The following is a 22,253-nucleotide window of genomic DNA, read 5'->3' as shown; positions in this document are numbered from 1 at the left end:
CTGCTGTGCACACATCCTTGGGGTCCCAACCTGATGCCTTGTTCTCATCTGGTGGAGGATGCTGAGCTCACTGGATGACAAGCATGTGGGTGGGTGTGGTGGGCATGGCAGGTGGAGGGTAGCATGGAAATGGCATGCAGCTTGTATGAGGATGAATGGCATGAAGAAGGTATATGGTTTTCATGTGGGTGGCATGAAGAAGGTATATGAGTGGCATGTGAGTGGCATGTGGAAGATGCATGATTAGTATGTGGTGGCATGTGGAGGTTTTGTTGAGGGTGTGTGGATGGCGTGTGGCTGGTGTGTGGTTGATGCGTGTTGACGATGTGTGGCTGGTGTGTGGATGATGTGTGTTGAGGGTCTGTGGCTGGCATGTGGATGGCGTGTGGATGATGTGTTTGGAGGGTGTGTGGCTGGTGTGTGGTGGCATGTGGAGGTTGTGGTCAGGGTGTGTGGCTGGTGTGTGGCCTATGTGTGGATGGTGTGTGGATGATGTGTTGAGGGTGTGTGGCTGGTGTGTGGTGGCATGTGGAGGTCGTGGTCAGGGTGTGTTGCTGGTGTGTGGATGGTATGTGGCTGGTGTGTGGATGATGTATGCTGAGGGAGTGTGGCTGGTGTATAGATGGTGTGTGGATGATGCGTGCTGAGGGTGTGTGGATGATGTGTGTTGAGGGTCTGTGGCTGGTGTGTGGATGATGTGTGTTGAGGGTGTGTGGCTGGTGTGTGGATGGCGTGAGGATGATGTGTGCTGAGGGCGTGTGGCTGGCGTGTGGATGGCGTGAGGATGATGTGTGCTGAGGGTGTGTGACTGGTGTGTGGATGGCGTGAGGATGATATGTGCTGAGGGTGTGTGACTGGTGTGTGGCTGGTGTGTGGATGATGTGTGCTGAGGGTGTGTGGCTGGTGTGTGGATGATGTGTGCTGAGGGTGTGTGGCTGGTGTGTGGATGATGTGTGCTGAGGGTGTGTGGCTGGTGTGTGGATGATGTGTGCTGAGGGTGTGTGGCTGGTGTGTGGATGGCGTGAGGATGATGTGTGCTGAGGGCGTGTGGCTGGCGTGTGGATGGCGTGAGGATGATGTGTGCTGAGGGTGTGTGACTGGTGTGTGGATGGCGTGAGGATGATATGTGCTGAGGGTGTGTGACTGGTGTGTGGCTGGTGTGTGGATGATGTGTGCTGAGGGTGTGTGGCTGGTGTGTGGATGATGTGTGCTGAGGGTGTGTGGCTGGTGTGTGGATGATGTGTGCTGAGGGTGTGTGGCTGGTGTGTGGATGATGTGTGCTGAGGGTGTGTGGCTGGTGTGTGGATGGCGTGAGGATGATGTGTGCTGAGGGTGTGTGGCTGGTGTGTGGATGATGTGTGCTGAGGGTGTGTGGTTGGTGTGTGGATAGCATGTGGTCTGTATGTAGAAGCTGTGTGGAGGGTTTGTGGCAGGTGCATTGAGGTCACATGGCTGACGTGTTTTGAGGCATGTGGATGGGATGTGGTTGGTGTGTGGAAGTCGTGTGGGGGCATGTGCTTGGCACTGGGAGTTCTGCAAAGAAAGGACGCCCCAGCCCTCTCCTGTGGCAGCTCAGAGGCGACTTTAAGAGGCCCCGAATCAGACTCAGTGGAGGACCTGTTGTCTGCCAGGCTTTTCAATCGCTATTTTCATGAGCTCCTGGAATGGCCTGGGGCTTGGCTGTCATTATTGCCTGAAAAGTTGGTGTCTTGTCCCAGATCACACAGTGAAATCAGCAGGAGCTCCCTGCACCCAATATCAGTGGCTGACGTCTTCACTCACCCCGTTGCCCCATCTGATGCTTCCCTCTCCTTCACCCCCACGTCCCACCAATTGCAGGGCCTCCCAAGGACAGCTGGAGTCCCCGAGCTTCTTGGCATCATCCCCTCCCAATTCCACTGTCATCATTTCTCATGTGGGTGACTGACTCACCTTTGCCTTCTCCTGTCTCCTGACCTATTCTCTGTGACCCACTGTCCACACCAGCTTCCAGTGGGACTTAAAAACATAAGCCCAATTATGTCAGCTCCTGGCTTAAAGCCTTTGGGGGTCCCTCACAATCCCCAAGACAGAGTACAGACGTCTTTCCCTGGCTGCCAGGCCTGGTGGGCTCAGCCTTTGCCCAGCTCTCTGCCGCATGTTCCTCTGCTCCTGACTCCATGTTCAAACCACTGGCACCTCTCATGACTCCTCACTATGTTGGGCATGTCAAATATGCCAAGCAGGCCATGCCCTTTTTGCCCGGAGCCTTTGCTCATGAGGCTTTCTCTCCCTGGCTTCTCTCTCTTGCCCCTCCCTCCATGTCAAAGTCCCAGCAGGCTGGGAGGCTGGGCCTCAGAGCCCACTGAACAATTTCTAAAGCGCTTACTGCATACCAAGCACTCAAAGGCATGACCTCATCTGATGGTCACACCCCCCAAAAGGTGCTTGTGTCATCCCCGTTTTACAGAGGAGGAAACTGAGGTTGGCAGTGGTCACGTCGCTTGTCAAGGCACCCAGGAGTGGGGCCCGAGTGGGGATTTCAGGACGTGGGCTCTCAGGGGGAGGGAAAGTGGCTAACCAGGACTTTTGCAATACCAAAATCAGCCACGCGGTGTCACCCTCCTCCCAGGAGGTCTGGCTGGGACTTGCTGGCAGTTAGGGTTGGAGCCAGGGGAGAAGTCACAGAAGAATTGCTAGAGGTGAAGTTTTGCATTTTGTTTGCATAACAGCCCCACACCCTGCCCTGCGAAGATGCATAAATTAGCCCCTGGCCCTTCCCCACGGTTCCTTCCTTCCCTAGTGTCTTCCCGTCACTCCCGGGACTCCCAGTATGGTGATACGAGGAAGCCTGGGGGTGGGGGCAGAAGGAAGTCCTGCCAACATTCACTGTGTGACCTTGGGCATGTCTCTGGCTGCAGTCTCCGGTGGCCCTCACATTCCATGGCTCTAGGTTCCCCAGCTGACCTGGCCTGAGGGCTTGGGTTGAGGAGAGGATTTGACCCCATGTGAACAGAAGGCTCCCAGGGTGAGCAAGACATGGCCCTGGTTTCACCTAGATCTCAGCCTGGCCCTGCTGGTGTGAACCGGAGGGGAGGGTGGGTGGACAGACTGGTTTGGCAGCTCTGGCTGGGCTCTGGAGGGTGGGGAGTTTGGTGGGAAGAAAGCCAGGGCTACACTGTAGCAGGACCAGCAGGTGTCAGGACTGGGCCATGGAAGGTGCAGGGGCCAGGCCCAGATAGGGAGAAGGGAGGAAGACTCCTGACTGTATAGGTCATGTGTGCAGCCTCAGCAAAGGGACTGGGATCTCCAGGCCTGGGAGGAGGCTGGGGCTACTGGGTTCACTGGTGGGAGATGCAGGAGTGAAGCCACTGTCTGTGCTTTGGAGTCAGGAGCTCATGATGGCATGAGGTTGATAGTTCCCCTCATCCATCCATTTACCCACCCATCCAGGGCCACCCGATATGGTTGTATGGGATTTTCCCTGGCTGAGGGGGCATGTGTGGACCAAACTCCAGCTCATGTCTGTTCACTGAGCCTGACTCAGTGGGTTTACTCTGCTCTCAGCCTTCAAGTCTTGGCTACAACATGGCAACTCTCTTGATGAGTGGCTCTGGGTGATAGGTGGGGTGGGGCGCATGGAATGTCAAGGCCCTGGATTCCCAGTCTCCATGGGACTTGCAACATTGAAGAAAGTTCTGCTGGAGGCAGGGGGCAGTGAGGAAGCTCTTTTAGATCTGGAGACACTGGGGCGTTTGGCCTGTCTCCCCCTGGTTGCCTGGACCTATAGCTTGGGCCGCTCTTCCGTTTCCCTCCCTCTTGCATTTCCCATTTGATGTAATATGTCCAAAAGAGGTGGGAAAGAGAGGAAAGGAACCTGGGGTCTGGTCCTGGTTTTGGAAGACTCAAAGATGAATAAGGCAGATAGGAAACTAAGAGGGTGGACATGCGGGCGTCATAGATGTACAGGCAAAGGGGTTCCGCCGGACCTGTGAACTCCTGCATATGAACCCTGTCCTGGGTCTCTGGGGGGCTGCTGTGAGGAGCATTGAGGTTCTGTGTGCCTGTAAGATGGGTCCTCATGCTAGGACTGAAGGCTCTGTGTGAAAGATGCAGAGACAGATGAGACAATGGCAGGAGAACAGGTGCAGGGGCGTTGTTAGTGGCCCAGGCTCTATTTCTGGCCCTGCTTCTCACAACCTCTGTGATCTTGGATAAATCAATTAATAACTCAGGCCTCAGTTTCCTCATCTATGATTAAGGGGGCTGGACCAAGAATACTTGCTGAGGCCCTGACAGGGGGAGGGCCTGGAAAACTCCCTGGTTGGAGTCTGCAGAGGTAGGATAGCTTCCCCCACGCAGGCTGCTGCTCACCTCCTCCGCGCTGTGTGCAGCCATCTGGTAATCATGAACTGAGCTGTCCTCTGGGTCAGATGCTGTGCCAGGTCCTGGTGCTGAGAGCCAGCCCCTTACCTGGGAAGACAGACACAGTCAGACAATCATGCAGCACGGTGCCAAAGCTGACACAGGTGCGTGTGTGTGTGTGTGTGTGTGTAGGGCCGTTTCTGACTCAGTAGAGATGTTCTTATCAGGCTTCAGCAGGGAAGGCATGTGCAGGTTGGGTCTTGAGGGATGTATAGGAGTTCCTCAGTCCAAATAGTCGGCTTCCCACAGGTCCTTAGGGAAGTGCTCTATGGGAGTCCATGTGCACTGGAGGCCCCAGAGGGAGGCTGTGTGGACTTAGAGCTTTGCTCAAGGGCTCTACCTCCCACCAGGCCGAAACCCACAGGAAGAGACCAGGATGGCAGCTCAGCAGCCCGAGGGCTGCCATCAGGGCCTGATCTGGGACCCAGACTTGGATAAAACTTCACTTCTCAATGCCTCTGGTGAGCCTGGAATGGGGGACAGTCACCTGCAGTTTCCTTAGGGCAGGATGCACCTGGAAAGACGATCCGTCCTTTAACAGGACAAGCCTGTGCAGAAGCCGACACCCACTGGATTTGGGGAAACCTTGTTTCTAGGAACTCTTTCCCCCTGTTACTTCACTGGGGAACCTAGCTTCTGCCCTGTGTCTGAGGGCCTCCTTGGAGCCACCAGAGGTAGCCTGGTAGGGTGGGAAGACCCTGGGTTTCTAGCCCTAGCTTGCTATTAATACAACCTGGCTGTGTGACCCCAGGTGAGATGCTTAACCTCTCTGGGTCTGGCTTTCCCTTTTCCCTAAATGAGGAGGTGGGATTATTTAATGAGATTAGAGGCTCTAAACTGTGTTCTGAAGGAGCTGTAAGGTTTTTGGAGGAGCTTTAGGGGCCAAAGAGGGTAAGAAAGAGATGAATCCAAGGGAATCTTAAGGGGTCAGGGCTCTGGGACCCCTGCCCACCTCAGTCAGAGGAGCTGTGGTTTTAGGAGTTAAATCCATCAGGAGGCAGGATCCTGTGGTGATCCCGCCCTTGACTTAGATGTTCTGATTCAAATCCCCACTCTGACCCTTACTAGTGAGAACTTGGGCTGATTACTTCCCCCTCTAAGCCTCAGTTTCCTTAACTTTAAGATGGGACAAAAGCCGGGCACAATGGCTCCCGTCTGTAATCCCAGCACTTTGGGAGGCTGAGGTGGGCGGATCATCTGAGGTTGGGAATTCAAGACCAGCCTGACCAACATGGAGAAACCCCATCTCTACTAAAAAAGAATACCAAATTACCCGGGCATGGTGGTGCGTGCCTGTAATCCCAGCTACTTGGGAGGCTGAGGCAGGAGAATTGCTTGAACCTGGGAGGTGGAGGTTGTGGTGAGCCGAGATTGCGCCATTGCACTCCAGCCTGGGCAACAAGAGTGAAACTCTATCTCAAAAATAAATAAATAAATAAATAAATAAAAATAAATGGGACAAACAGCAGTACCTCCCTCATCAGGTTACTGTGGGATTAAATGAGATTATATATATATATATGCTGGGCTCCAAACAGAGCCTGATATATAGCAAGCATTCAGTGAATCTTAACCAGCGTCATTGTGATTCCACACAGGAGCCCATCTGCTTGAGGAATGTGGCTGTAAAAATAAAAGTTTGAACACTACTGGATGGGATGGTCTAGAACAGGGGGTCCAATCTTTTGGCTTCCCTGTGGCACCTTGGGAAAAGAAGAATTGTCTTGGGTCACACATAAAGTACACTAACACTAACCATAGCTGATGAGCTAAAAAAAAAAAAAAATCTCATAATGGTGCCAGGTGTGGTGGCTCACCCCTGTAATCCCAGCAGTTTGGGAGGCCGAGGTAGGCAGATCATGAGGTCAGGAGTTTGAGACCAGCCTTGCCAACATGGTGAAACCCATTCTCTACTTAGAGATACAAAAAACTTAGCTGGGTATGGTGGCGAGCACCTGTAATTCCAGCTACTCAGGAGGCTGAGGCAGGAGAATTTCTTGAACCCAGGAGGTGGAGGTTGCAGTGAGCCGAGATCATGCCAATGCACTCCAGCCTGGGTGACAGAGCAAGACTCTGTCTTGGGGGAAAAATAAAAATAAAAAAAGAGGCTGAGGTGGGAGGACCACTTGAGCCCAGGAGTTCGATACCAGCCTGGGCAACATAGCAGGACCCCATCTTTACACAAAATAAAAAAATAAAATAGCTGGGTGTGGTGGTGCACACCTGTAGTCCCAGATACTCCAGAGGCTGAGGTGGGAGGATCACTTGAGCCTGGGGAGGTCGAGGCTGCAGTGAGCTATGAGCACACGACTGCACTCCAGCTTGAGTGACAGATGGAGACCCTGTCTCAGAAAGAAAGACTAAAAAGAAGAAAGAAAGAGTTGGGTGCATATAAGAAACCATCTTATGTGCCCCCCTGCCTTGCAAAAAAAAACTCTCATAATATTTTAAGAAATTTACGAATTTGTGTTGGGCCGCATTCAAAGCCATCCTGAGCCACATGTGGCCTGCAGCCTGCGGGTTGGACAAGCTTGATCTGGAAGGTTTCTTCCTGTTCTTACTTCAGAGCCACACCATGTCCCCCGACCATCCCCTGAGACACCTTGTATCAGTCAAGGTTCTCTGCAGAAACAGAACCAACAGGATGTGTGTAGAAAAAAAGAGATTTATTTAAGGAATTGTCTCACGTGATTGTAGAGCTGTGGCAGGTTCAAAATCTGCAGGGTAGGTTGGCAGGTGGGGTACCCCTGCCTGTTGTAGCTCGAGTCCAGAGTCGTGTGCTGGCAGAATTCCTTCTTGCTTGGGGAGGTTGGTTTTCTTTATTAAGGCCTTCAACTGATTGGATGAGGCCCACCCAAATTATGGAGGGTCATGTGCTTTATTCAAAGTTTACTGATTTAAATGTGAATCTCATCTAAAAAATAAAACCAGCCGACTTTCTCAGAAACATCCAGAATAGTGTTTCACCGAATATCTAGGTACCGTGGCCTAGACAAGTTGATTCATTAAATTAACCACTGCATACCTCCAGCCCAGGTCCTGGAGATGAACCGGCAGGGCAGGGTGAGTGGCTGGTGAGCAGGCAGGTGGCCAGGCCTGTGCCTCTGTGCCGGCCAGGGAAGGAGCTGAAGCCGGACCGGGCATGCGAGTGGTTATCGCCGGGGTCAGGTGCACACTGAGGCTATGTGCTCATTTTCCGACCCAAGTCCAGGAGGAAAAGGCCATTTAGATCCCAACAATGTTGGCTTCCTGTGTTCCCGAGAGGCAGGAAGTAACCCCAGGACAGAGTACCGGCAGCCCAGCTGGGGCGGGAGCTGGGGCCAAGGGCTGGGGGTGCAGTTCTTCACCCCAGCAGAGTAATCTAAGGGTCCCTTCCCACTAAGGGGCTCTCTGCTCCCTCTCAGGCCACCACTGGGCCCTGCTGTGCAGGGGCAGTGCTGACATCGTGGGCAGAGATAGGGCTCCTGGGGCTCCATGGAGCTCCGGTTGGACAGGGTCACTGGCTCAGGAGGGTGCATACGTGGGTTTGTAATTTCGGGGCCTTCTGTAGTAGCTGGGAGGCCATGATCTGCTCAGGTAGGGCCCATCCTGACATGTGTATCTGGGGGAGGACTCAGGAGAAGAGAAGGCTGGGGTTTTCCTGCTCTTGTTTCTCCCTGCATGTCCCCATCCTTCTGATGAGAAATGGTACCTATGGAGTGAGCATCCCTGTCACTCATAGACTGGTCCCTGTCACTCACAGACTGGCTGTCTCCCCAGCAGTGTCTGATGTTCCCAGGGTTGGAACCTGGGTTTTTCCCCTTTCTCAGTTGAAGGGAGGAAGGGGTGGGTGGCATTGGTGGTGGGGGTGTCTTAGGCTGTTACAGAATACCTTAGCCTCTTAAGAGTTACTTTCTGGGACACAATGACTAATTACTTGGTAGCGTAAGGGAAGTGAGGAAGGAGTTAAAGCGAGAGTTTGCAGGCACCAAGGGGCAAGGTAGGACCCAGGAGGTGGCCTCTGGCCTTGGTTCCCAGCATCTGCTACCTTTGGCTTTTGCATTCTGATGGGTCTTGCGTTCTGGTATCAGTGATCTAGTACTGCATAAAAAATTACCCGTAAACTTAGTGGTTTAAAATAAATACAGGCTGGGTCCATGGTTCACTCCTGTAATCCTCGCACTTTTGGAAACCCAGGCAGGAGGATTGCTTGAGCTCAGGAGTTCGAGACCAGCCTGGGCAAATGGCAAAACCCTCTCTCTACAAAAAATGCAAGAATTAGCAGGGCGTGGTGGCACATGCTTGTAGTCCCAGCTGCTTGGGAGGCTTAAGTGGGAGGATCGCTTGAGCCTGGTAGATGGAGATTGCAGTGAACTGAGATTGTGCCACTGCACTCCAGCCTGGGTGACAGAGCAGAGCAAGACCATGTCTAAAAAAAAAAAAAAAGAAAGAAAAGAAGAAAAGAAAAAAAATCAAAATTATTATTCCACATGGTTTCCATGGCTCAGGAATTCATGAGTGACTTGGCTCGGTGGTTCTGGCTCAGAGTGTCTTATAAAGGTGCAGTGAAGATGTCACTGGGGCCGTATTCATCTGAAAGCCTGACCGGGGCTGGAGGATCCAGTTCCCACATGGCTCACGTAATGCTGTCAAGCTGGGGCTGGCTATTGGCAGGAGGCCTCAGCCCCTCACCACATGGCCCTCTCCATAGGGCTGCTTGAGTGTTTTCACGACATGGTCACTGGCTTCCCCCAGAGCAAGTGATCCAAGAGACCAAGGCTGAAGTCAAAGTGTCTTTTATGGTTTAGCCTCAGAAGTCACACACTGTCATTTCTACAATATCTGACTGATTACATAAATCAGCCCTATTTAGTGTGGGAGGGGACTCCAGAAGGGCATGATGAGTAGCAGAGGCAAGAAATATTGGCAGCTACCTGCAAGGCTGGTTGCCACAGTTTCCCTTTCTGTAACACATCTGAATATTTCATCGATCTGAAAGTGAGAGGCCAGCAGATTGACAGGCCCAAACTTGAGATTACAGCAAGATGGATGCAAGTTAGAGAGGAGGACATACTGCCCCTTGGGAGGATATGTGAGACAGGTGGATAGGCACGCAAAGAGGGCTTCCCTGGAGGAAACTCAGCAAGCGGGCCTCCTTGGGGTTGGAGGCGGTTGCTTTTGCAGGTGTCAATATCCATTCATGGGGGCTTGGTCAAGCCTGTCCTGCTTGGCATCTGCCACTTGCTTTCAGTTTGCTAAGCTTTTGTCTTCTGGGCTGGGAGCTGGGGTGGGAGTGGTCTTCCCTCGTTCCCCTCTGTAGAGCTGCCAAGGACAAGCTTTCTGCATTCCAGTGTACAGGAAGCACTCAGCATAGCGTATTGCAATTACCTGATGATTTCTCCATTTGCCCCCCCACTTGAGGGCATTTGCTGAGTGTGTGCCCACTGTGTGACAGGCAGGGCTGCCCTGTACAGTCAGGCAGGCCATGCACTGCCAAGGGTGCCTACCGGAGAGAGCACAGGAGTCAGCCCACCCTTTGCCTACCAAGCCATGCATTTTGGCACAGGGCTGATGTGCCTGGAGAAAGGGCACCTTCTCACCATTTCCACAAAGACACTGTGCATGAGCCCATCTGTCTGTCCCCGGGGCTGGTCTGCCCAGGGGATGGGCCTCCTTCTAGTTTGCACAAAGATGCTGTATGGTCTCATGGGCCTGAAGCAGACACTGTCCTAGCTGCTGGGGTGACAGTGCGAAGGAGACAGGCATGCTCTCTGCCCTCTGAGTGTAGTGTGGGGAGATAGATTAGAGAGAAGTTACCCAGGGCAACTTCAGAAAATAACCAGGAAATAACCGGGGTGCTGAAAAACAATAATTGGAAAGCTACTCTAATTTGAGTGGTCAGGGGAGGCCTCTTTGAGGAGATGACTTTGGGTGGATTCCCGAAGGATAAGAGGGATTTGGTCCAGGGAACGATGGGGTGCTGGGGTGAGGGGGAGTGTACCAGGCAGCTGACACAGCAAGTGCCAAGGCCCTGAGGCACTCTGGGAACTGTCAGAGCATGGAGCATGCTGGAGGGAGGTGGAGTCCCGGCCCCCATTGTGTCCCTCATGTCTAGACTGGGGTGGATGCTTAGAGATGCCTTTTTGGTTGAACATGAGATGTTGAGGTGGCGGTCTACAGCTCAGGAACGATCTGAGAGTGGGGGGGACATGACTAAATGGGGGTGCGCATAAACCACAGGGGATATCTTCAGACAGGTCCAACTCAGCAAACATTTATTAAGCCTCTCCTGTGTACCAGGCTCCTGTCTCTCTCTCTCTCTCTCTCTCTCTCTCTCTCTCTGAGTGTGTGTGTGTGTGTGTAGGAGAGAGAGAGAGGCAGGTCCCCCTGGAAGGAGCCCACACTGTTGGACCCACAAAGGGGAAGTTTCCTCTATTTGGATGGGGTGGGGCAAGGGCGGCTGCTGGTGTCCAAGAGGGAACACCTTTGTGAAGTGAGGGAGTTGCTACCCGGGCTGGTGGTGGTGCTGAGGGAGAGGGAGAAACAGAAAGGCCAGAGTGATGGGTAACGCTTGTGTGGCTGAGTGGGGAGTATGTCCTGCTGTAGCCAGGGTGGAGATGTCCCTGAGCTAGGCTGGGTGGCTGGTGGGGTCAGGAAAACCTTGCTCAGCACCGGTGAGTCACAGGCCTGGGCTGGGCCAGGACTAGGTTCTGAGAGAAGAAGATCCCATGTTAGGGCCAGTGGCCAAGGTCCCTTTCCAGGCACCACCCAGTGTGCTTCCCAGCTTCTCCCCCTTCCCCATGCCCAGCCCCTTCTGCCTCAGACAAATCAGAAGCCTTAGTGTGGGGAACCCCGGAGCCTCCCTGGGCTGCTCCGGGCATTCATCTGTGCCTCAACCTCCCTTTCTGCACTCTGCTGAGAATCAGGTTGGTTCAAAGCTGGAAGGGGGTGGGGTGCAATAGATCCAGGAGAAGGAGGTGGATGGCTGTGGTCCTGGGCTGTGGCTGTTGAGGATTTGGAGTCAGGGCACTCCCCTATCTCCCCCTCCCCAGTTCTCTAACCAGAGTTCCTAACCCCCCAGCCTTAGCAGGTCCTGGGCAGCCAACAAGACCCAAAGCAGTGCAAAACCCAACTCGGGAGACCCCTCACCCACCCATGAGATCTGCAGGGAGGTCACCAAATCCCTTGGTGGAGTCCCAGAGCCCTGGGGGGTGGGGCGGCAGGGCTGGGGACATTCCAGGCTTGGGGAACCTTATAGGAAATTTGATTCCAGCTTCTGGTAATGGGAGGAAGAGCAAGTCCTGTGTGTGTGTGTGTGTGTGTGTGTGTGTGTGTGTCTGTGTGTTTCAAGTCATGCACATGAAGTTTATGTGAGCATCTGTTCACGTGTCTGTGTCCACAAATCTGTGTCAGGCTGCAACTGAGGGTGTCCCACAAAATTGTGTGTGTTGGTGCCCTGAGTCAGGGCTCTTCTTGGATGAATCTGTGTGTGTGAGACTGTGTGTGTGTGCGTGGATGGCTGTGTGGATGGGTGGGAGTGGTTCTGGGTGAGTGTGTGTGTGTGGGTGTAATGTGTATATGCGTGGGCCCTCTCCTGGACTCTGAATTGGGTCTGTGTGTCTGTCTCTGGGGCAGAGTAAGTGTGATTGTGGTTTGCGATGTCGTCTGCCTGCCTGGTGTGTGTGTAAGGGGAGAAGGCCCCCCCTTATTCCTTGGTGGGGCTGGCGTGGGGCCCGGGTCCGGGCTACCTCTGCCCCTGGCAGGGGTCCAGTGGGGGACCCCCCCCTTTGCTCCCCCCACCTTCCCGCACCCGGAGGGGCTCTGGCTCTGGGAGCCCCCTGCCTCCCCGGCCGCGGGTCCGCAGTCCCGGGCACTCCCGCCCCGCAGTCCCGGCAGCCGCTCCCCTCCGTCCCCTCCCTCTCTCCCTCTCTCCTTCCCTCCGTCCCTCCTTCCCTCCTTCCTTCCCGAGCGCGGATTGCGGGCTGGGGTGGGAGGAGATTTCGCGGAGTTTCCATTTCATACCTCGCGGCTAAAACTTTCTTTCTGTGTCTCGCCCTCTTGCAGTCTGCAGCTTCTCCTGTCATCGGAAATGCCAGGCCAAGGTAAGGGGCCGCGGGCTGGCGGGCCCGGGAGGACTTGGGACAGGCCTGGCTCGGGGGTCCCAGATTGGAGCGGGGGCGCCGGCGGGGCGGGGGCGGTGCCTGGGGCGTCCCTCCTCCTCTCTTTGTTTATGCAAAGCGCCTGGGCCTGGGAGCGGGCGCAGGTCAAGGTGAAGGCGAAGGCCCGGGGGCGGGGGCAGGGGCGGGCTGGGGAGTCCGGGGATCTGGGTAGGGGGCGCGGCGCGCAATCTGGGCGGTTACCGGGGGTGGCTGATGGGGACCGAGCTCCCAGGGAGCGGCCTTTGAAGGTGTTTCTGCTAGTTCTCAAGGGGGAGAGGGAAAGGGGGAGGGGATCCATTTCAATTACCCCGGGCCGCGCAGAGCCCCAGTTGGCTCAATTTGGCCAACCTAGAAAACCTCGGTGTCCACAGCCACAGGACCCCGAGGGCGGGAGAAGCGGGTGGGTGGGATAAATGGAGAATGAGGTCGGAGGTCAGGATTGGCTGGTCTGGAACCGCCTGAGAGACTGTCCCTTCCTCTTTATTGGCCAGGTCTTCTTTTGGTCCTCAGCTTCCCCATGAGTATTTTCTGGCTGGTCTTGATGGGAAAGGGAAACTGAGGCAAGAAGACTGGAGGGATTGCTGGGCCCTGGTTGGCCGGGCTGGCTCAGCCCCTGATGTATCCACTGAGGTTTGGACACAGGAGTCATATATCAGCTTCTTGGAATAACAGGGAGTGGGGGATTGGCACCAAGATGGATTATGAGTTTGGGAAGGAAATGGTTCTGTCCAATGGGCTCAGCTCTGCCTAGGGGTGGAAATGGCATTCCTTGCCTTTCAGTTGCCGCCAATGTCTGCACCTTCTGCCATTGTTGCTTGTAACCCTCCCTGCCCTTTCACTCCCTACGTTTGCTTTTCATATTTGACCTTTCAAGGAGTTCAGGGAGTAGAAGGAGAAGATGCTTCCAGAAGGAGCATTCATTGAGCAGTTGAGGACCTGTATCTGGTGCATCTCATGTTTTGCTTCTTATTAGCTGGGTGGCCTTGGGCAAGTTATGTACCTCTCTGAGTCTCTGTTTCATCCTCAAGGATATGGGAATAAGAAGCCTACCTCATAAAGCTGTTGTGAGAATTCAATGAGGTAATGTATGTGAAGTGCCCAGCCCAGTGCCTAGCACAGGGTGGGTGCTCAAAAATGTCATGACTGATGCTCAGCTACTGGGAGCTTAGAGGGACAAGTGTTACCTTGGGGAAGGGGTGCTGATGGATCAAGCAGGTCTGGGAGGAATCTTCCTCCAAAGAAACTTTACTAAAGCCGAGCACACACCTTGCTGGAGGGCGTCTCCATCTGTAGACTCCAGCTTGGAATGCTCCCCTTGCAGAGGTGCAGAGGGCCTGGCTTGCAGCAGGTACCTCCATGCAGTGGGTTTTCTGCCCCTTCCCTTGTCTTCTCCTTTCCTGCGGCCTCTCTCAGCCTTTTCTCCCCTGGATGGAGAGTACGTTTCTGCTTCTCCTTCCACCTCCCTCCTTGTTCTGTTTGTCCAGAGCAGAGTTTTTTGCCTTAAACTCCAGAACTTTCCAGTTTTCTTGCTCCTCCCCAGTCTACCCCTTCGTACTGCCCTTCCTGCAACCTTTTCTTTTAATAGCAATGGACATTTGTACAGTGCTTTGGGTCTTAGACAGCATTTCACATGCATTATCAGACTTTGTTCTTTTAATTCCTTTAGAGCATAAAACATTGGCCAAAAGATTCTGTTGTTTTACAGATGAGGAAACTGAGGCGCCCCACGTTGAGTGACTTCCCCAAGGTGTCCCGGTGTAATTCTTCACCTGCTCTCTGTCCCTGGGCCTTTGTGCTTCCTTCTCCTTGTCTCTCACTGCCTACTGGCATGCATTTCTCCATCCTTGCCTGCCATTCTTCCTTTTGCTTTCCATCTCTTGACAGCAGCAGGATATATTTAGGAAGGATAAGGGGATAAACTTCCAGGCAGTGAAGGGTCTGATTGGGGGAGATGGGTGGCCCAGAGAGGCCCAGAAAGATATGACAGATGGCCCCTTGTCATGCAGTAGCCTTGTGCGTGGGAACAGGCAAATGGCAAAGATGACTTTTTGGGGGCATAGCCTACCTGAGGAGTCTCTCACGTGTGCTGGGGGCTCAGAATGCACCAGGCTGCCGCAGTCCTGCTCTGCCCTGCCCAAGGAGGCCAACTAAGTGGGGGAGAGGGTAGACTGGCAGGGCAGCAACCAGGCAGACAGATGGGCTTTGTATAGGAGTTTCCTCTATAGGGAATGGGACCCACTGGTGGTGAGCGCTCCACCCAGCTGGTGGGTCTTTCTCTGATACCAGAGCTCTTACTGCTGCCCTGCCTTTTCCTCCTGCTGGGAAGGGCAGCAGGAGCCACAGAGCCACAGCAGAGCTCTATACTGTGGATTTTATAGCCTTGTCAACTTGGAGGTCATCTTGTCCATCCCCTGCTTCTAGGCAGGATTCATTAGTAATCTCCTTCCACGGGCCAAATGCTGTTCTAAGTGAACAGATAGAGAAGGTCTTGGCCCTCATGGGTCTTGCAATCTAATAGGGGAGACAGTCACTAAATAGGCAAGCAAGTTTTGAAGGGAATGATCTGGAGCAATGGGTTAGAGAATTCTGCTAAGGTAGCCCAGAAAGACTCCTTGGAGGAAGAGTCATGTGAGGTGGGACCCAGATGATGATGTAGGGGAGGAGAAAGAGCAGGTGCAAAGGCCCTGAGGTGAGAGGAACTTGTTACGCTTGAAAGAGGGCTGGAGAGTAGTGAGTGCTGGGGAGTTTGGGCCGGAGGGACGTGATTGGATTTCCACTCTGAGAAGGCCACTCTGGCTTTGAGCAGGCACCAGGGTGGGAGGAGGGACATGGGCCAAGAGGCTGCTGATGTTGCCCACTCGAGAGAGCCTGGTGGCTTAGTCCATGGTGCTCGCCAGAAAGGCAGTGAGGAGGGGCTGGGTCTGGGATGCCTTCTGAGGGAGAGCTGGAGCCTCGCTGAGCCATCGGATTTTGGGTGTGAGAGCAGGAGTGGGCTTAAAGATGACTCCCAGATTTTGGCCAGAGTAATTGGGTGCACATGGTTTCACTTACTGAGATAGACGAGGTATGTGAGAAATTTCTAGGAAAGATGGCTCCAGGGTTTCAGCTTTGCTTGGTCTCCTTTTCACAGTCCCCCCATGCACTTGGGGTTTCTTGCTGATATTGGTCCTCTCCTATTCAGCCTGCTGTAGTCACTCCTCTGGTAAGTGGCTGGTTCCTAATGCCTTCACACGCCACCCTCACTGTTCCTGCAGCACGAAGCGATAGTTCTGACAGGGCCTGTGTTATGTATACAGAGTGATATGGTGTAATAAATGGCCCCCAGATTTAGTAGCTTAAAATAGCTTCAAACACTTATTATCTCATAATAATAAATGTTTTGGGGGGTCAGGATGTTGGGGGTGGCTTAGCTGACTGGTTCTGGCTAGGGGTCTCTCATGGGGTTGCAGCTGAGATGTTGGCTGGGGCTGCAGTCTTCTCAAGGCCTGACTGGGGCTGGAGGATCGTTTTCCAAGGTGGTTCTGTCATGTGGCTATCAAGTTGGGGTTGGCTGTTGCCGGGTAGCCTCAGTTTCTCACCACACGGACCTCTCCATAGGGCTGCTTGAGTGTCCTTACAACATGGTGGCTGGTTTCCCAAGAGTGAATGAATGATTCAAGAGAGAGCAAGGCAGAACCCACAATGTCTTTTATACACTATCCTTGGAAGACACACTTATTTCTACAATATCCTATTGGTTACATAGGTCAGCCTTATTCAGTGTGGAAAGAATCTACATAAGGGCTTGAATACCATGAGGCAAGAATCAGTGGGGGCCATCTTGGAGGGTGACACTACAGATGCCCAGAGACAGGGCAATGCTGACCTGGCAGCTAGGAGGCCGTGGGTGTGTTGGGAAGGCCAGGGTACAGGAATCAGACATACTTGGGTTTGAACTCTACCCCTGCTGCCTTCTAGATATGTAAGCTGGGTTGCAGAGGATTAAATGCACATTGGCATATAGTAGGCACCTTTCTCCTTTCTTGGAACGATAGTCAAAGCCTGGAAAGGATCCCAGATATTCTGTGCCCAGCTCTCTGCCACTTGGACGTGCTTGAGAGAAAATGTTTCTGCTGGTAGAGGTAGAGCCTCGGTGCCGGCTCATAGTCAATGTTATCTATGTGTTGATTGCCCATCGGAAGGTTGAGAGCTAGGTTCCACCCCAGCTTCCCGAATAGTACCTAGTCCATAGTAGGAGTGCCTATAAAGGGATAAAAGGATAGAATAAAGGAATTTTGAGAAACAAGTCTTCCTTTCTGGGGAGAGGCCAAGGGGATGGAGGAAAGCAGGAAAGAAGTAGCAGCAAAATCACTTTAAATACCCCTCCCAAAAACCTTCCTATCTTCTGACACAGAGGGTGCTGCAAATAATAATTCTAATCATATTCCTTTTTCTAATTGGGGTATAATTCACACTCTCAATTATACAAAACTCAAACGTACATCCTGATAGATTTGTACATACATGAGAACCAGATCATGATCTAGAACATTCCCAGCACCCAAAAAGCAACCCTTATGTTCCTTCAAGTCAATATACCCCAAAGGTAATTGCTATCTTTATCTGTATCATCAGAGATTAGTTTTGCCTGTTCTTGAATGTTCATCGAAATGGAATCACACGGTATGTTTGCTTTTGTATCTGGCGTATTTCACTCAGCATTATGTCTGGGAGGCTCATCGTGTTCTTGCGGGTTGCAGGAGCTCATTCTTTTTAATTGCTATGTTGTATTCCATTATGTGAAGAAACCACAATGTATTTATCCATTCCACTGTTGATTGCCATTTGGGTTCTTTCCCGTTTGGGACTGTTAGGAGCAGACCTGCTATGAACCCTTAGTCACCTCTGTCTACACAGAACTTTGTAATCTACAACATGTTTTCCCTCGTCTTTGCAGTTCTGTGAGGTGGGCAGGGCTCACGGTGGCCCCATTGTACAGATCCAACATCCAGGCCCCATGATGGTGCCCAACTTGGCTAATGGCACCTTGGCATAGGGGCCTTCGATGTGATTCTGGTCTGCTCTGGGTTAAATGGGCAGGGAGCAGGTGAGGAGAGAGAACAAGCGTGAAAGCATCAGACACTGGAGAGAGGGGCCTGGATCAGAGCCAGGAATCTTACTGTAGTTCATGGAAACCCCATTCTACATCTCCTGAAGGAAGCAAATTCCCAGTCTCCCTTAGTTCCCACCCTTACCCCTCATTGGGGTCCTTATCTGTCCCCAGTTGTTTCTCTCCTGTTGAGGATTTAAAATGAATGGCCCAGGACTTGTCTTCCATTTTTTTTTTTTTTTTTTTCCAGAGACAGGATCTCACTCTGTTGCCCAGGGCAGAGTGCAGTGGTGTGGTCACGATTCACTGCAGACTCAATTTCATGGGCTCAAGCCATCCTCAATCCTCCCACCTCAGCCTTCCGAGTCCGAGCTGGGACTGCAGTGTGCGCCACCACACCTGGCTAATTTTCTTTTTACTTTTTGTAGAGACAGGGTCTCGCCATGTTGCTCAGGCTGGTCTTGAACTCCTGGGCTCAAGTGATCTGGCCGCCTTGACTTCCCAAAGTGCTGAGATTACAGGCATGAGCCACCACACCCTGCCTGCCTTCCACTTTTATGTTAGCACATGTGCTGTGTGTGTATACAGCAGCTTTTCTCCCTTTTTGCTTTTCTCTTCTGTCCCCTGCTATATGACTCCATAACTTTCAAATAACTTTTATTTATGTATTTATTATTTTAAGTAAACTTTTAATTTTAGAATAGTCTTAGGTTTACAGAAAAGTGGCAAAGGATAGTACAGAAAGTTCCTGTGTGGCAAGCACCCAGTTTCCCCTAGACCCTGGATACATTTTGAAAAATGCTTTCCTCCCTGCTGATCCTCACTCCTTGTTTTGAAATAGCAGTTTCAGTTGACAACAGCAGCGTCTTCCAGCCAAATACCCTTTGTCCGCTGCAGGTCAGACGAGAGTTCAGTGAAAGGACCAGGCAGCTGCTGGGCAGGCAGATGGCCCAGGCTTCAGCCTCTTGGGTGGCTCTTTCTTACCCACTGGCTTCCTTCCTTAGCTCTCTGTTACCTCTTTCCAGTCCCAAGTACCAACTGAGGCGGAGGGAGGAGGCTGCAGCAACAACTTGGTCTCCTCCCCTGTACCAAAAGGGCTTAAATCTCATCCTTTAAGCTTGAAAGGAAAGGAAATCCCATAATTAACCCCCACCTTTCAGTCTCATTGCAGATTACCTTTCCTGCTAGTCTTGTAAACACACCTGCAGCCTTCTTTTACAGTTGGGTTGGAGGCTTGTATTCTCCTGCTACCAGAAATACCTGAGTGGGAGGAGGTTCATGGCCCCAGGATCATCGATGGCTCTGAGCCTAGTGGAGTGTTTAAGCTCTTGGACTTTGGAGACAGACTTAAGTTTAAATCCCTGCTGCATCAATAACTGGCTGTGTGATCTTGGGCAAGTTACTGAACCTCTCTGAGCCCCAGCTTCTTCATCTGTAACATGGTGATTCTAGTAGTACTTATCTTGTAGAGCTCTTGTGAGGGCTGGGAATGGTAACCCTACTAAAATGCTAAGCTCAAAACTCAGTTGTTAAAAAGTTGCTAATATGTACTTATTATTTTGTATTCTTCTGGCCTCCTACTTCCTGTAAGGTGGAGAGAATCTGAGAGATCAACAAAGCTTTCTGAGGGCAGTGGTGTGAAGACTGGATAGACACTGCTTTTGTTTTTTCTTCTTTTCTCTCTCTCTATTATCAAGGAAGAGTGAGGAAATTCTATGGGCAAATATGATATGTCTTTCGCTTGTTTGCCTGCCGAATGGCCCCTGAGATCTCTAGCAGTGGTTTGAAGTCTTGTCTGCACATTAGAATCACCTTGGTGCTTTAAGAACACCGATGTCTGTATTCCACTCCCTGGAGGTTCTGATTTAATTAGTTTTGGCTACGACCTGACCCGGGCATTGGGATTTTTAAAAGTGGTAACCAGTGGTGGGAATGTAAAATGGTACAGCTGCTCTAGAAACAGTTTGGCCGTTTCTTATAAAATCCAACATACACTTGCTGTATGACCCAGAGATTCCACTCTAAGATATTTATCCGAGAGAAGCAAACACATGTCTGTGAAAAGACGACTTGTTCACAAATATTCATAGCAGCTTTATTTCCAATAGCCCCAAACTGGAACGAACCTTTATATTCAATGACAGGTAAATGGATAAAGAAATTGCGATGTCATAGTACAGTGGGATACTACACTGCAATAAAAAGGAATGATCTACGTGCAACAGTGTGGATGAACCTCTAAAACGTCATGCTGAGTGAAAGAATGGGCACATACTGGGTGATTCCCTTTTAATGCAATTTGGAAAAGACAAATCGCTAGTGACAGAGCAGATTAGTAGTTACCTGGAGTTGGGAGTGGTGGTGGCTGCAAAGGTGTGTGAAGGAACTTCCTTGGGGGATGGAATTGTTCTCTATCTGGATTGTGGTAATTATGCATGCAGCTGTCAAAACCCGTTGAACTCTATTCCTAAAAGGGATGCATTTTGTTGTATGTAAATTATATCTTAATAAAATTTATTTTAATAACATTTCCCATGTGCACTTCCTTTGCAGCCATATTTGAGAACCATTGGTCTATGGCTTCTGGAGACCAAGCTCTGTCTTCTTGGCCAGCGCTAGCACAATCTCATGTATTTAATAGTGCTTCCTGGGGTTGAGGGCTTTCTTTCCTGTTTTTTTTTTTTTTTAAACAATTTTATTGAGGTATAACTAATTCACATACCACACAATACGCCCATTTAAAGTGTACAATTCAATGATTTTTTTTGTATCATCACAGAGTTGTGTGACCATCACCACAGTCAATTTTAGAAGATTTTCAGCAGCTCGGAAAGAAACCCTGTACCCTTTAGCTTGAACCCCTAATCCCTCTATCTCTCCCCCACCCCACCCCAGCAATCAGTAGCCACTAATCTTCCTGTCTCTATATATTTGCCGATTCTGATGGTTTCATAGCTGTGGTCTTCAGGACTGGCTTCTCTTTCTTTGCGTAATATTTTCAAGGTACATCTATGCTGTAGCTCCCTTTTTATGGTTGAGTAATATTCCATTATATGAGTGTAGCCCATGTTGTTTTTCCATTCATCAGTTGGTGGACATTTGGGTTGTTTCACTTTTTGGTTATTATGACTAATGTTGCCATGAGGATTCATGTACAAGTTTTTGTGTGGACATCTGTTTTCATTTGTCTTGGGTGTGTGTAGTTGGGAGTGGAATTGTGGAGTCATAGGGTAACTCTATATTTAATGTTTTGAGGAGCTGCTCAGCTGTTTTACACAATAGCTTATATTGGTTTTCTAGGGCTGTCCTAAAAAAGTATCACAAACTAGGTGACTTAAAACAACAGAAATGTATTGTCTCACAGTTCTGGAGGCTAGAAGTCAAAAATCAAGGTGTTGGCAGGCCTGTGCTCCCTCTGAAACCTGCAGGGGCCCTTCCTTGCCTCTTTCCAGCTTCTGGAGGTTTCCAGCGATCTTTGGTGTTCCTTGGCTTGTAGGTGCATCACCCATCCTCTGTCTTCACGTGGTGGCCTCCCTGTGTCCTCACATCATCTTCCCTCTGTGTCTATGTGTCTCTGTGTACAAATTTTTTTTTTATCCGGAACTGTCATAGATGGTTAAGGCCCATCCTCATGACCCCATTTTAGAGCTTGATTACATCTGTAATGACCCTACTTTCAAAAAGGTGCTGGGGGTTAGGACTTCAGCACATCTTTTGTGAGGGACATAATTCAACCCATAACATAGCTGTGCCATTTTACATTCTTGCTAGCAATATGTGAAGTTTCCAATTTTTCCACATCCTTGTCAACACTTGTTATTATCTGACTTTTTGATTGTAGCCATTCTAGTGGATGTCAAGTGGTATCTCATCGTGGTTTTGATTTGATTTCCCTGATGAGTAATGATGTTGAGTGTCTTTTCATGTGTTTATTGATTATTTGTGTATCTTTTTTGGAGAAATGTTTATTGACATTGTTCATTTAAAAAATTGGGTTATTTGTCTTTTATTATTGAGTTGTAAAAGTTCTTTATATGTTCAGGATACAAATTCCTTATCAAATATATGATCTGAATTTTTTTTCTATTCTCTGGTTGTCTTAAAAGCCAGTTTTGAATTTAGTTGAAGTCTAGTTTATTTTTTCTTTAGTGGCTTGTGCTTTTGCTTTCATATCTAAGAATTTATTGCCAAATCCAAGGTCACAAAGATTTACCCCTGTTTTCTTCTGAGAGTTTACAGTTTTGGCTCTTATATTTAGGTCTTTTATCCATTTTGAGTTAATTTTTATATATGATGTGAAGTAAGGTAAATGCTGTTTTGCATGTGGTTATCCATTTGTTCCAGCACTATTTGGTGAAAAGATCATTCTTTCCCCACTGAATGATCTTGGCATCATTTGTATTAAGTTTCAAAATTGGGAAGTGTGAATTCTCTGACTTTATTCTTTTTCAAGGTTGTCTTGGCTATTCTGTGTCCCTTAAAGAAATTTTAGGATCAGCCTGTCAATTTCTACAAATAAGCCAGTTGGAATTCTGATAGGGTTTGCATTGACTCTGTGGGCCAACTGGGGGAGTACTGGCATCTTAACAATTTTGAGGCTGGGAGTGGTGGCTCATGCCTGT

At 50.6% G+C, this 22,253-nt stretch overlaps 1 protein-coding gene across 14 annotated transcripts in view; it reads left to right on the top strand.

Moving 5' to 3' along the window:
• TNS1 (tensin 1) overlaps window positions 1-22,253 on the top strand; it is a 213,139-nt gene that overhangs the window by 19,648 nt on the left and 171,238 nt on the right. For all 14 annotated transcript variants that reach the window (XM_054680163.2, XM_063791659.1, XM_016950471.4 and 11 more), the window contains exon 3: window positions 12,448-12,485. In XM_054680163.2, the coding sequence (XP_054536138.2) occupies window positions 12,448-12,485 (38 nt within the window). The remainder of the gene's footprint in view (window positions 1-12,447; window positions 12,486-22,253) is intronic.

Source organism: Pan troglodytes, chromosome 13, assembly GCF_028858775.2.
Source record: "Pan troglodytes isolate AG18354 chromosome 13, NHGRI_mPanTro3-v2.0_pri, whole genome shotgun sequence".
Lineage (NCBI taxonomy): Eukaryota > Metazoa > Chordata > Mammalia > Primates > Hominidae > Pan > Pan troglodytes.
The sequence above is the reverse complement of the archived record's forward strand: the minus strand, read 5'-3'. Positions and strand labels throughout refer to the sequence as shown.